General features: G+C 33.2%; 1 protein-coding gene across 1 annotated transcript; it reads left to right on the top strand.

The window, feature by feature from the left end:
* The first annotated feature begins 11,802 nt into the window (after positions 1-11,802).
* On the top strand, positions 11,803-14,666 carry LOC105965260 (BRASSINOSTEROID INSENSITIVE 1-associated receptor kinase 1). Its single transcript, XM_012989795.2, has 3 exons — positions 11,803-12,175; positions 12,563-12,936; positions 14,415-14,666. Exons 1-3 carry the CDS (start codon positions 11,803-11,805, stop codon positions 14,664-14,666), a joined length of 999 nt encoding a protein of 332 aa, XP_012845249.2.
* The last annotated feature ends 681 nt before the right edge of the window (positions 14,667-15,347 follow it).

The raw sequence follows: 15,347 nt of genomic DNA, 5'->3' as shown, positions 1-15,347 counted from the left end.
CTAATCTTAATCGTTCATAATTTAGGATTGTATGTCCTAAACATGCCGTTCAAAATTCAGCCAAATCCAACGATTTAATTCTACAAAACAAGCTCTTAAGTAAATTGCTCGAATTTTATTTCAACAAAGCATTCATTGTTGTTTACAATTATTTCGGATGTTTGGAAATCAAAATCCGATCTCATCCATTCACATTGTAGATCATCACATTGTAAATGTGATATCAAAAAATCAAATTGAACCAACGATTCGATCTTCTCTTATGTTCTTGAGACAAGAACTACTCATGTGCTCTCATGAATTGAGCTTCTCTTTCTTTCTATTTTATTTCAAATCGTGCTTTTAATTAAACCGTAGTATGATTCATATATAAAACATATGTACATCAATATTATAATAAACGTAATATTTGACATGTGAGCACGTCTTTCATACTAGTTGATCATAAAAAGAAACAATATATCAAGCATATTATATCAACATATAGTATACACACGAGTATATAATAACATCAAGTTTGAACATAATATTTCATGCCATAAATTAGTTCATGTCCAACATAATGAATTGATATAAATTTTATAGCACGTAATCAATGCTTGTCCATGCAATAACACAATTATGATGAATTAGTATGGTTTACGCAAATAATAATATGTATACTAATATTCCTCTTACTAAGTAACTCATACTTAATATACGAGACAAGTCTAATCGCTCATAGATAATATTAAAAATGTTAATAGGATCACGTACTCACGAATTTCATATAACATATTCGAAAATCTATCAACTGAATGGTTCCACATCAACTGAAAATTGGGAGAAAGCTAATCCCCTATCAAAACTATATGCAAGTTATGCAAATAAATATTGCATTTTCATAAGAAATGTCATGTAGTATAGCACATATCATGATGTTTATAATACACTTATTCAAATAATTAACATATATGCTATCACTTTATTGCATTTAGGATAAAAATATTTCTATCATTAATGTACATGCAACAAACATAATGAATATTCATTAAGCATATATATTGTATATGGTTTACCATGCTTCCACATAGAAAATTAAACTATCATGCAATAATCCACCATTATATCATATAGCATTATCAATATATTTCACAAATAGATATCTTATAATTAAAAAGCGTACCCGATAAATTATATGTTCGTCAATTCAAAATTTTGTGGGTAGCACCAAATCGTGTCAATATTATGGAAGTGCTGAATGATTTATTCATATCTCTTCCGTCCCAAGTCCGATTTTGTTGATTCAATATGATCCGAACAGCCAACAAACTTTTCTACAACTTTTATCTTTTACGTTTTCTGAAATTCGGATTGGATCATGATCAAAATAAGCCTCGAAGTCGGAATAGGTGTGCTGTAAATTTGCACCAAAATTTCGTGCATTGGACATTGGTGATGCGTTAATATGCGACGAGTTGCATTGGTCACGAACGGTTGTATTTTTCATGAAAAGGTGCATCGGCAGTTCTGCCACCCTTTCGTGTTTTCATCATAACTTCCTCGTACAATCTCCGATTGTGACGATTTAACATGTTCTGGAAAGCTAACTTGATTATCTACAACTTTTGTGAAATGTTAATTTGCCATATTCGGACTTTAACACCTTCGAAAATGGGCAAGAATGTGGACTTCATGTTCTATCCGAAAATGAACTTTCTCCAATTGTATTTTGTGACTTCTTGATTTTTTGGCAGACTATCTTCTTCTCCATCTCGTTTTCCAACGTGTGCAGAAAACACAATTTACTAAATCACAAAAATTTCGTCTTAAGATTGTTGGTCCCGATACATAAAACGGGTAGTGAATTTAGTAAATTGGTTGAACAAATTAATTAGTGAAAATACGAAAAGATTAGCCGAGGCGAGTTGACTCTGTCCTTAAGACGAAATTTCCCCGCAACGGTGCTAACGGATTAAATGGAAATCGTCTCCCAAGATACAACAGCAAAACTTGGAATAAGAGCACTCCAAATCCCAAGTACGACGAACTGTACTTTGTGTAGAACTTTTCGAGAGAATCTGTGAAGGGTAGGCTTAATATGTAGTAGTAGGCTTGTTTTTGGATTGAAGTGAGGAATTGTGGGAAAGTTAGGGTCTATTTATAAGGTTCGAAAAGTAGTGTCCTTTTGGAGTAAAAAGGTACCTTTTGTTTGAATGGTTGCACCATTTCAAATTGAGCCAATTGGGAGTGGTTGCACCATTTCGAGTTGAGCCGAATGGTTTGCATTGGTTCGGCCGCACCAATTCAAACCAGTCAGACAATCGAGATGGGCTTCGAGTAATAAGGGCCCAATGGGTTAAAAGCCCATGATCTAATGTTTTTGGCCCGTCCCAATAATTTGATATATATACAGCTCAGTACTTCTCTACTTTTCCAATGTGGGATAACTCAAAATCCCGCTTTCCTTATATTTTGGACTAGTAATTTTTTTCATTCACCACAAAATTGGTTCTAATCCAAAATTCATTATATACTCAATTAGACGGTACAATAACATTGATAAAAAATTGTTCATGACTCAATTTTTAACCAATTTTCCCAACAGGGAATAGACAAAAATACCCTAAGATTTTTTCACAATAAAAAAATCTCCACCCCCAAATAAGTAACTTTTAAATTTAAGGGCCTAAATTAAATTTCTAAAAAAACTGCAGAAAGTTGAGGGATTAAATTACAATTGTTCAAACTTACTTAAAATCATAACCCTACCCCCGGCTCCTTCGACCCTACACCCGGTGACAAACACCGGGTGGGTCTTCTGCTGCCACGTGTCCTTTTTGTATTTCTCTAAAGGGCATTGTAGCCGGACCATCCGTTTTTTCCACAAAAACGGATGCCACTCAATGCATGCCATGCGGAAAATAAAAATTAATTATTTTCTTTTTTCTTTTGTGTTTCCTTAAATTATTTTACCTGTTTAAGTTAAAAGAATTTTTCTTTTTTTTTTCTTTTTTTCTTTTTCTTTTTCTTCCCTAACAAAACTTGTTCTACTGAGTGTATGTTGTTCTTAATTATGAAAAGTTCTATTAAAATAATAAATGATATTAGTGTAAAATAATGTTTATTTTTAATGAACTATTATATTAAATTAAATAAATATTTTTATATTCCATGTCAATGTAGTTGAGAGATTAAATATGCCTAAGAGGGGGTGAATTAGACTTTTCAAAACTTTTAATATTTTTGCAGATTTAAAATATCAATTGAACTATTTCTAGAAAAAAATATATTTTTCTTTGATAATAAAATATTTCAAGTAATAAATGTTTTGCAAACTTTCAAATTAATGCCGAATAAAGTTTTAGCAATAAACAATATGAGTGCGGAAATTTGAATACGATATAATAAAGTGCGTAAAACAAATGACACCAAATTTATAGTGGTTCGGAGAAATTCCCCTACTCCACTCTTCTGGGCCCTCGAACTTTTATTGTATGTTCCTCCAAGATCCTTGGATCCTCCACACGAAAAAATATGTGCTTACAAGACTCTAACGACTTTCACACCAACGACGTGCTTACAAGAGACTCACTCTTTCGCACTTATCAATACGTGCTTACAAGAGACTAACTCTTTCGCACTCAACAAAAACCTCACAACAAAGAAATGCCCTCTAAGAGCTTTACAAAATCCCACTCAAGGTATATAATGAAATAAGTGATAATCAATAGGAGAATTTCGAATTTCCTGATAAATTAATGACTCTCTATAAGCTCTTTTCGAAATTGGCTTGGAATTAATGAAGGTTGAATGAATGATCCACTATTTATAGGTGAAGCTCTCCATCACTTAGAAAGGAAGGAATCAATCTTTAATCTCTTGATTGATTAGATGATAAGTGTGATTGATCTCCAGCTAATTGAGTTCAATTAAATCACTTGAATTTTGTAAGCATTTGAATTTTGAAACTCAATAGGAGTGTTCTTTCTTCAAAAATGATTTTCAGCAAAGCATCTTCCAGCCAGCTTCAGCAACTTCCGCGGCAGACTGTTTAACTTCCGGACATCTTATATTTTTTGAATCTTTGATTGAGGATTGATTTAAAATCTTTCCAAATCCGAAAATATGATTCTCAGTCAATTTAAATCAATGAAAAAACGTTTTTCAAACAATTCAAATAATTTTGAATATTAAAACATTTTCCGAAGATAGAAGATCTTGAATTTCGAAAAACCTTTTGCCTCCAAAATCTGTATTAGGCTGAATAACAAAAAATCTCATGGATATTTTCTTTCAAATCTCAGCAGACCCTTTTAAAATAATTTTCAAATAAAAAAGATTTATTTTTGAAAATAAATTATCATTTTATAAAGAGCCAATTTTCGAAAATAAAGACCAAATAAATTGAGCTAATTATTTGATCTAAGAAAGAAGAATTTGGACCAAGACTAGAAAGCCGTAAGGATGATCGTTCGGATCTCGTTCTCAAGATAGTTCAGGGACAGTAGGCCTCTTATGGATTATGTCACTGCGGTCTTGATTAATTTCGTCTTCATTTTGTCTAATAATAACATGACTCAAAGAAAGACTATTAGATCAAATCAATTGTTTGTAAATCATCACATTCGAAAGTAACCTTTCAGCTAACAATCTCCTCCTTGATGATGACAAACAATTGATGCTTTATAATTGAAGTAGTTATACCAAACCTCAAGTGTAATCTCCCCCTCAATATATGAGGTATGTCAAACCTTGAGCGCAAGCTCCCCCTTAACGTTGGCAGATTCGTAACATAAGCTCCCCTTTACTTTTCCAATGAGATGATAAAGATAATTAAAGCATCATTAATTCTTTCTCCCCCTTTGTCATCAATCAAGGGAGGATTTTCTATAATCTTCTTTGCAATGCTCAAATTGATCATCATTATTTTAGTCTCTTGCTTTTAATTTCAGATTTTGAAATTCCATATGAACTTCCAGTACATGTTCCGGATCGTTTCTCAGAGTTGCAGCAGATTTTTCTTTCGCGAAAGCATATGTACCAACAAGGATATTAGCTTAGCTTTGTTATCCAAAATTCCAGATAAATTTCCAGCAGTTTTTGTTACTTCGTTTTCTAATTCCAGCTGATCTTCCTGTGACTTTTGAGTTTCAACTTTCGAATTTTAAGAGCATCCAAGTTATCCTATATGCCTGAAAATTTTATTTTCTCAAGGAATTCTTGACACTTAAAGGATTAGAGTCATAAGTATATTATTATCACAAAATATTATCATATCATTTTTACTCATAAATCATAGAAGATTTACATTTCAATAATTTACAACATGCAATGCATCAAAAAAATTCAAATAATATTATTAGCAATTAAAGCACTTACCATTTTCTTCAAATATAATTCAAATCAATTTTTGCATTTTGGTACCCAAATGAATTTACTGGTGGTTCCCATTTTATATGGACAAGAAAAAGATTTATGCCCAATTTTACCACAATAATTGCAAGTATTATATGATAAAGATGATGCATTCGATAACTTGCTCAATTCCTTATAATGCGAGTGAAAACTAGTTCCAACTTTATCTAATGACACATTTTGCAAGCCAAGTTATTTATCGAGATTTTCTTTGCCCTTAATGAATTTTTCAAGGCATTTATTCAAATCAATAACCTCGTTTTCTAGCACAAAATTCTTCACAGATAGAGAAGATTTTTCATTTTCACAAATAGCTAGATTTTCAATATAAGAATCTAATTTAGCTTCTATTTCTTTTTCGTCACTGACAATAATAATTTTTCTTTTCAAGATATCATTCTTAGAAGCTAATTTTTCCAAATCTCTTCTACACTCATTTATTGTTTCATGCCAATCGTCTTCACAATTAAAATCATCACATTCAAGGTCATCATCACATTCTTCAAAATCATTAATGTTATAAAAGTAAGAACTAAATACCTCTTTGTTTGTCATGAGACAAACATTTGCGATTTCCTCATCGGTCATATCCCCTTCGGATTCTTGATCATCCCAAGTTGTGCCTAATCCTTTGTGTTTGGACATCCGTTGTAAAAGGGTGATGATCAATTTGAGCATTGCAAATGAATACACCTGTAGGACCTCAGGCGCTACCAGTTGTCCTAAAACCAATTGGTGTTAGAAAAGACGCGAACCCTAGCCTTATAGTGCATTCAACACGCACAAGCGTCCACGGCATTTGATTGTGGGCCGCCCATACTCGGGCCTCCACCACGTGGACAATTGCTGCAAAACTCAGGCTAACAATAGTGTACAATAACTACAAGTAACATAAAAATTAATCGAAGAAATTGCTTGAAACAAATAATTCAAGATAATACAATCGAACAAAATGGCCTACACTTAGTTAATTTAAACGGTTCATGAGATATAAACCCCTCAGTAAGAAAACTATTAGAAATAGTCCCCTCCATCTAATTTTAATAAAGCAAACCCCCTCAATCAGTGATTTACCATGTGTATCCTCATATTTTGTGTTAGACTAAGACCCCTAGACATGACCATGGGCCGGTTCACTCCGGTTCATGGTTAAATTTTTCAGGATCCGGAACCGGCCCGTACAACATACGGTTGGCCAGGTCGGGCCGGACCGCCGGTTCACTCCGGTTCCGGCCCGGCCCGGAAATATATATATATATATATATATATATATATATATATATATATATATATATATATATATATATATATATATATATATATATATATATATATATTTAAATACTTGATGGATAAATATATCAAAAGAATTACTTTTAAATAGGAAAAAACAGAATGAGTTAAATGAAAGGACTTGAACTTGAAAAAATCGGGTGTGAGGGTATTTATAGGAAAAAATAGGGGGACAAAAATTCAAAAAAGAGCAAATAATGGCGGGTTCAGCTTTTTTCATTTTTATTTTTATTTTTATTTTTTATTTTTTTTAAATCCGGGTGAACAGCCGTGTTCACATAATTCCAGAACCAGGTGCGTCCCAAGGACACGGGCCGGTTCACGGTTCCGGTACCGGTTCACCGGTCAACAGGCCGGTCCAGTTCGTCAACGGGCCGGTTCCGGTTCAAAAACCGGCCCATGGCTGTGTCTTAGACCCCCCTCCCCCACAATGTTACAAAAAAACAGAGACATTCATAGAAGTTAACTATCTTCCTAAACTAGATCTTCCAAAAATATCGCGTAAACAAATCTTCTTGTTATCTAGCTCTTCCTAAAAACATGCTCTCTCCATCTTCTATTATTTTCTCCATCTCCCCTCTCTCCAACTTTCTCTTCCATCTTATCAACGGAAACAGTTTGCTATGTTCAGCAACGGCGACGATGGGCTGCTGTTCACGTCGGTGGCGGCGAAAGGCGGTTATGTGCAGCACGGCGGTGAGCGGTTGTGTGCAGGGACATCGAAGTGTGGTGGTTTGTGGCGACGATATGCGACGGTTTGAAATTCTTCCATGGTTGATTCCTCAAGAATTAAGTTTGTAAACAAGCTTGTTTTTTAGATCTACAAATCCATGGTCGCATTATTTGTTGACACGTAAATATTTGTTTCCCACGAAATTTGTTTTATCGTATTCCACAACAAACAAGGGATCATTGTTGTGGCGAAAAGCATAAAATATTATAGTCGTCTACACCTAGAGTCAACTATAAATAACATGTAGTTAATTATCTTGTTCCAGAGTAAACTATAATTTTTCCGATGTCAACTATAAAAATTTGTAATCAACTATAATAAATGGATAGTTAACTATATTGGTGCCATAGTCAATTATAAAAATTAGATAGTCAACTATAATTTTTCCGATGTCAATTATATAAAATTAGTAGTCAACTATAATTTTTTCATTAATTCACTATATTATTTTTCAATTTAAGAAACTATGGTGTTGTAAAATGGAATACTGACGATAATAAATCTCATCTCTGGCTAAAACATGACATTTCATAGAGTAGAAAATAAATTGATTTCAACGACAAAAAAATGAGATGTAGAAGAAAAGGCAAAGTAGTAAGAAGAAATTGAGTAAAATACTGAGAAAAAAAACAAACAGAAAGAGACGAGAAGAGAGAAAATGGCGGAAGAGAGAGAAGAGACCGAGGAGAGAGGAGAGAGGGAGAACAAAAATAAAACAAAAAATAAGTCACAATGAAGAAAAAAAAGAAATAGATAAATGAATGGAGAATATAAATTGACGGGTAAGGGAGAAATAAGGAGAATAGAGAGAACTAAGAAAAATATGGGCAAAAAAGAGCATAATGAGCATAAACATAAGACTAGGGGATCACACAATTCAGAAAATATTATATGCATTTATTTATAGAGTGTCAATTATAAATTGGGTTCAGACTCTATTATTTTATCTAATGAGGGTGTTATCCCTCATTTTCCCTAAATTAAATTTTACTCAAAAAACTAAAATAATATTCTTTTACCATTTTACTCAATTATATTTTATTTCTGCCACTAAAAGTTTAATAACTAAAATATATGTTAATATAACCCTAAATGATAAGAATGAGTAAAAAAATCTTTCACTATATGTAAAAATATGGGTTAAACACAGTTTGCACCCTTGTACTATCACCGCTGTTGCATTTACCCCCCTGTATTATAAAATGCGACAAAACAACCCCTCACCTTACCAGTCAACTCTCACGTCTCTAACAACGTTAGTTTCTGTAGTGTAATTACCTTTTTACCCTTACTTTTTTTTTTTAATAAAAAATACGATTTTCGGATTTGGGTAAAAAAAATTTACACGTACAGAACAAAAGAAGAACATAAGTGATAAACTTTCCCCTCTTCTTCCCTTTCATCTTCTCCACTGCGATTGAACAAAACATAAACGTTTTGGAAGCAATTCGAATAGAACTTGGTGTAGAAAAAGGTAAGTTCTCAAATTATCTCTTAATTTAGGGTTGTGGGTTTTTGGGGGTTTTTATCCCGCGCACAATTTGGGTTTAGATCTTCAAGGGTTTAGATCATTAAGTTCGAGTGGGTCATCGTTCTGGGTCGGGGAAAAGTGGGATGGATTCCTACGTCAAAATTCTGTTCACCAGCCGCATGCACCGCGAGTGAGACACACGAAGGGGCACTAGGCAAGGGGCACTAGTAATAAGTAAATTTTCTACTAGTGATATTTACATATCGTTCACCACTTGTAATAAAGACTAACCATGAATATTGAGGATATGATATTCCTGTTGTGTTTTCTTTCCTCTGCACCAATTAGCGGGAAATAGCTTCCGTGTAATATTGTCTCCACCGAGTTTAATTCATCAAACGGCCAAATGTTATTCATCTTCAGATCACACACACAAAAAATATTAAAGCTTTTTGAACCGATCGAGTTTAATTCATCAAAACAGATGATAAATAATGAACCTTGAGAGGCAGATGGAGGGTTACTAAGTGGCGCGCGGTGGAGCTGGTGGAGATACAGATGATGAAGTTGCTGCCAATCTATTATTGGAAATATTACTCAAAAAATTAATCTCCCATATTTAGTATATAATAGTATACATACATGTATACTATTATATACTCGATAAATTGTTCGTTGAAATCATCTCAGACAGTAATATTACTGTTTGGCTTGGAATGTTCGTGAAACAATTCCCACATCTTCTGTCTCCGCACCACCGCCGACGCCAGCCTCTCCCAACTGTTTTTTTCGTGAAAAAAAGTGCTATTTACCCTTGAGGATATTAATGAATTAACTTCGCTTCAAAAAGCTTTAATGTTTTAGTCCACAATTCTTTTTTTTTTTTGTGGGATTTCCCCCTTTTGTTTGGTGTTTTTAACTAAAATTCACTTGTATGTTGTTTTTTTATCTTTTTCTTTTTTTACTATTTGAATGGGTTTGTGATATGAAGATGAATAACATTTGACCGTGTGTTGCAGCTGGCAACAAATCTGGTGGATCCATCACATGGAAGCTATTCTCTGCTAATTGGTACAGAGGAAAGAAGGGTAAATGGCAAATAGGCCCATGATAAGGGCACTTAATTAAAAGAGTAACATCCAACCTTTTTGTCTTCCAAATAAATCCAGCTTATTCAAACTTATTTGCAAATAAGGAAAATCCTTTTATATATACCAAAATTATCCCCAATTCATTGAAACCCAATTTAACTCCAATTTCATGAGTTACATCCCTATTTAGCCCAATTTCATCGATTAACCAATTTTAACCATAATTTCAATTTTGACCCCAATTTTGACCCGCCACCACCGGAGACCGCCGGTCGCCGCCGTTGACCGGCGTTGACTTTTTTTTTTTTTTTGTTAATTAATATTACTGTCTTGGCTGCTAAATTACTGTGTCCGGCAGTTATTTAACTGTCGGAGACAGTAATTTAACTGTTATTTGACTTTTTTTTTTCTTCAGAAATATTTTAATTAATACTACTGTATTCGTTTCTAAATTATTGTCTCCAGCAATTATTTAACTGTCGGAGACAGTAATTTAACTGTTAATTGACTTTTTTATTCTTAAAAAAATATTTTTAATTAATATTACTGTATTCGTTGCTAAATTACTGTCTCCAGCAGTTATTTAACTGTCCGAGACAGTAATTTAACTGTTAATTGACTTTTTTATTCTTAAAAAAAATATTTTTAATTAATATTACTGTATTCGTTGCTAAATTACCGTCTCTAGCAGTTATTTAACAGTCGGAGACAGTAATTTAACTGTCAATTAATTTTTTTTAAAACTTTTTTCTTAAAAATATTATTTTAATTAATATTACTGCATTGACTGCTAAATTACTGTCTCCAACAGTAATTTAACTATATTAGACAATAATATTAATAATATTACTGTTCGGGAGAATAATATTCATAATATTACTGTCCAAACAGTAATATTACTGTCTGAGACAATAATTTAGTAGCCAAGACAATAATATTAATTAAAATATTTTTTTTCTAAGAAAAAAAAAAGTCAACGCCGGAGACCGGCGGTCAACGGTGGTTGACCGGCCGGAAAAAAATTTCAGTAAAAAAAAAATTTAAAAAAAAAAAAAATTTAAAAAAAAAAAAAATTTAAAAAAAAAAAAAAATCAAAGCCGGAAAAAAAGCATTTCAAAAAAAAAATTATTTTCTAAAAAAAAAAAATTAGGGGGTTGATGTAATATATTTGTTTAAATCTGGGGTCAATGTGTAATGTTAAGGAAGTTAGAGCATAATGGATGGAATTGATAAGAATTATATTATGGAGGGTATTTTAGACTAAAGACATGTGGATGAGTTTAATTGAGAGACTGTTTTTTTTGTGGACCAAAATGCATTTAAGTCCCATGTGATGGGTCTTTTTGCCATTCGCCCAGGAAAGAAAATGAAACAAGAATATTATATCGATATTCCTGGTTAGTCATTTAAATACAGATAGAAATTACATGGTTGTGTGTGTGTATATAAATATATGGGCAATTACGGCCACCCCTGAGTTATGGTCAAATTACGAAAATTCCCCTCATATTTGGGTAATTACAGCCACTTCCCTCAACTATGTATTATCTTTCGAAAATACTCCTCCAGAGGTAAATTTAGGGATGTTAAATCGGTAAAATCCGAACCAAAATTTGGTACGCCAACATTTCATACCGTTTACCGAACTGAATATACGATTTGGTTCGGTAAATAACCGAATTACATAAATTTTATATAAAAATATTCAGAATGAGGAGGTGGCTGTAATTACCCAACAAGAGGGTTTGATTTTCGTAATTTGGCCATACCTCAATGGTGTGGCCGTAATTTGCCCATAAATATATAGACATATAAATATGTTTCCTATGTCACTTATTTTGGATTTTAATTCTGGGGTGAGGTGGGCATTTGCAGCAGGAGTTAGAAGATTTTCTCTAAAAGAACTGAAGACTGCAACAGAAAATTTCGCACATGGAAATATCTGTTGTAGAAAGGGATTTTGTAAGTTGTATAAAGGCGAGTTAGAAAATGGGTTTATAGTGGCAGTTAAAAGATTTGAACAGCAAGGCATCTCACGTGCACAGCCGCTTCTCAAAGCAGAAGTCGAAACGATGAGAATTGCTGTTCATCCAAATATACTTGGCTTGGTCGGTGTTTGCATTACGCAAAATGAAAAGCTGCTCGTTTATCCCTTCATGGTCAACATAACTGTTGGATCATGCTTAAGAGGTAATAATTGGTGAAATTTGGAGTCAAATTGAGATATTTTAGTCATTTACACACCTCTAGATATTGACTGATTTTTTTTTGTAAAAGAGTTTTTTATCGCACCCATTTATAATAAGTAACATGATGGACTTATTTGTAATAGACTATTTTTTTAAAACTCGTAATCCTCTAAATGGTACTTTTTAGGGAGTAATGAATCGTAAGAGGATTTTTTTTTTCTAATATTAATACCACAATCATGATTAGCTCAGAGTTTTCCAATCAAGGCATCGAGAAGTCAATTCTTCTTTGTTTTTATGCTCGTTTAAAAGGTATATATGAAAAATTTGTTGGTAAATTAAAAAAATAAACGGAGGAAAAATGTTTCAAATAAAAATTTTACTGCAGATCGACCGAAGTCACAACCTCCACTTGATTGGCCAGTAAGAAAACGGATAGCATTGGGGGCTGCAAGGGGTCTTTCCTACATGCACGATGAATGTGAGAGTAAAATCATCCATCGCGACGTCAAAGCTGCAAATATATATTTGAACGAGGACTTTGATGCAATTATTGGTAACTTTGAGTTGGCCATACCCACGGACCACGGTGTTACACGTGTGGAAAAAAATGTAGGTGGAACATTTGGTCATGTAGCTCCTGAATACCTCTCCGATGGTATTTGTTCGGCGCAATCTGATGTGTATAGTTATGGCATATTTCTTCTTGAGCTCGTCACTTGTCAGAGAGCTTACGAGGAAGACATGTTGTTAGTTGATTGGGTGAGAGCCTACCTACCTATATATATAATGGTATTGTATCTTATGCTATAAATTTCATTGCCTTGATACTAAACTAAGGGCGAATGGCAAAAAGGCCCATCACATGGGACTTAAATGCATTTTGGTCCACAAAAAAAACAGTCTCTCAATTAAACCCATCCCCATGTCTTTAGTCTAAAATACCCTCAATAATATAATTCTTATCAATTCCACCCATTATGCTCTAACTTCCTTAATATTACACATTGACCCCGGATTTAAACAAATATATCACATTAACCCCCAAAACTTTTTTTTTTCAGAAAATAATTTTTTTTCTGAAATGTTTTTTTTCCAGCCAGATTCCGGCGCTGACCGCAGGAGACCGGCGGTCTCCAGCGTTGATTTTTTTTTTTTTTTGTTTTTTTAAACTTTTTTTTTCCTGAAATTTTTTTCCGGCCGGTCAACCACCATTGACTTTTTTTTTTTTCTTAGAAAAAAAAAATATTTTAATTAATATTACTGTTTTGGCTACTAAATTACTGTCTCAGACAGTAATATTACTGTTTGGGACAATAATATTATGAATATAATTTTCCTGAACAGTAATATTATTAATATTATTGTCTAAGACAGTTAAATTACAGTTGGAGACAATAATTTAGCATCCAATGAAGTAATATTAATTAAAATATTTTTTTTTTAAAAAAAATTATTAAAAAAAAAAAGTCAATTAACATTTAAATTACTGTCTGCGACAGTTAAATAACTGATGGAGACAGTAATTTAGCAACGAATACAGTAATATTAATTAAAATTATTTTTTTAAGAATAAAAAAGTCTATTAATGGTTAAATTACTGTCTCCAACAGTTAAATAACTGCTGGAGACAGTAATTTAGCAACGAATACAGCAATATTAATTAAAATATTTTTGAAGAAAAAAAAAAGTCAATTAACAGTTAATTTAGCAGCAAAGACAGTAATATTAATTAAAATATTTTTCTTAAGAAAAAACAAAATTATAACAAAAAAAAAAGTCAACGCCGGAGACTCGGCGGTCAAATTCAGGAAAACAAATTCAGGAAAAAAAAAGTTTTTCAAAAAAAAAATAAATAAATAAAAAAAATTCAACGCCGGAGACCGGTGGTCTCCGGCGGTCAACGCCGGTCAACGGCGGCGGCCGGCGATCTCCGGTGGTGGCGGGTCAAAATTGTGGTCAAAATTGAAATTATGGTTAAAATTGGTTAATTGATGAAATTGGACTAAATTGGGGGTGTAAATCATAAAATTGGAGTTGAATTGGGTTTCAATGAATTGGGGGTAATTTCGGTATATATAAAAGGATTTTCCTTATTTGCAAATAAGTTTGAATGAGCTGGATTTATTTGAAAGACAAAAAAAATGGATGTCCATCTTTTAATTAAGTGCCCTTGTCATGGGCCTATTTGCTATTACCCCTAAACTAATTATATATGTCACCAATATCTATTCTCTCAGGTAAAAAAAATCTTAGAGGAGAAGAAGTGGGAGGGGATTGTTGATCTTGATTTCGAGGAAGGTGTGGAGCAGCTTATTCATATAGCTCTGCTCTGCACAGAAGACAACCCTGAGAAACGTCCAAGGATGTCGGATATCGTGACGATGCTACAACTTATTGGAGACGGCTTATTAGCTCAAAGGTGGGAAGAGTTTTGTAACAAAGACATGCTCCATCGTCAGGAGTTGAAGAGGTTCGAAACGAATGGTTAGTTGGGATTTCATGGGTCTTAAATCTACGAGTAGTTACCAAACCTTACACTAACGTGTAGCTCGACACGAGGAGATGCATTTTGTATACTCTGCTTGTTTAAAATCAAGAAAGAAGTCAAATAGAAATTGTGCCTACAGTGAGAGTCTTGAAGTAGGTAGGTTTCTCCATTTCATACAAGCGTAAATAACACTTAAACCCCTGTGGTTACAAGCTCTTGCAGATGACCTCCATGTGCTCGTAATATTGGCACATAACTCTCTTGTGGTTGATAGAGGTAGTCCGTTAGTTTTTCCAACAAACTTCAATGGGGTCATCTGCAAAATATAGTATTTTAGACGTTTAACACGCGCAGTTAATTTTGACAGAAAAACTAACAAAAGCTAAGTAATTAATTATGTGATGATGATATTACAAGCATAAGGGAGTCATCTACAAAAGCTTGTAACCACAGGGGTCATCTCAATGTAGACAACTTATCCTACATCGGTTAAACTTTACACTAATGTATATTTCTTGAATGATATGTACTCATCTCAATGATATAACCAGCGCATCTCCTCTTCTCTTTCTCAAGTTGATTCGTGGACAACATGGTTTTCCAAAGCACTTTGATCAATTTGATCAAGAATCTTGATCAAATTTCAAATCTCTACGACGCTTATCGGCATAACTCTTCTGCC

The sequence above is a fragment of the Erythranthe guttata genome, chromosome 7 (assembly GCF_056151865.1).
Source record: "Erythranthe guttata isolate IM_541 chromosome 7, IM_541, whole genome shotgun sequence".
In the NCBI taxonomy this organism is placed as follows: domain Eukaryota; kingdom Viridiplantae; phylum Streptophyta; class Magnoliopsida; order Lamiales; family Phrymaceae; genus Erythranthe; species Erythranthe guttata.
This window is presented reverse-complemented; position numbering and strand designations above follow the sequence as displayed.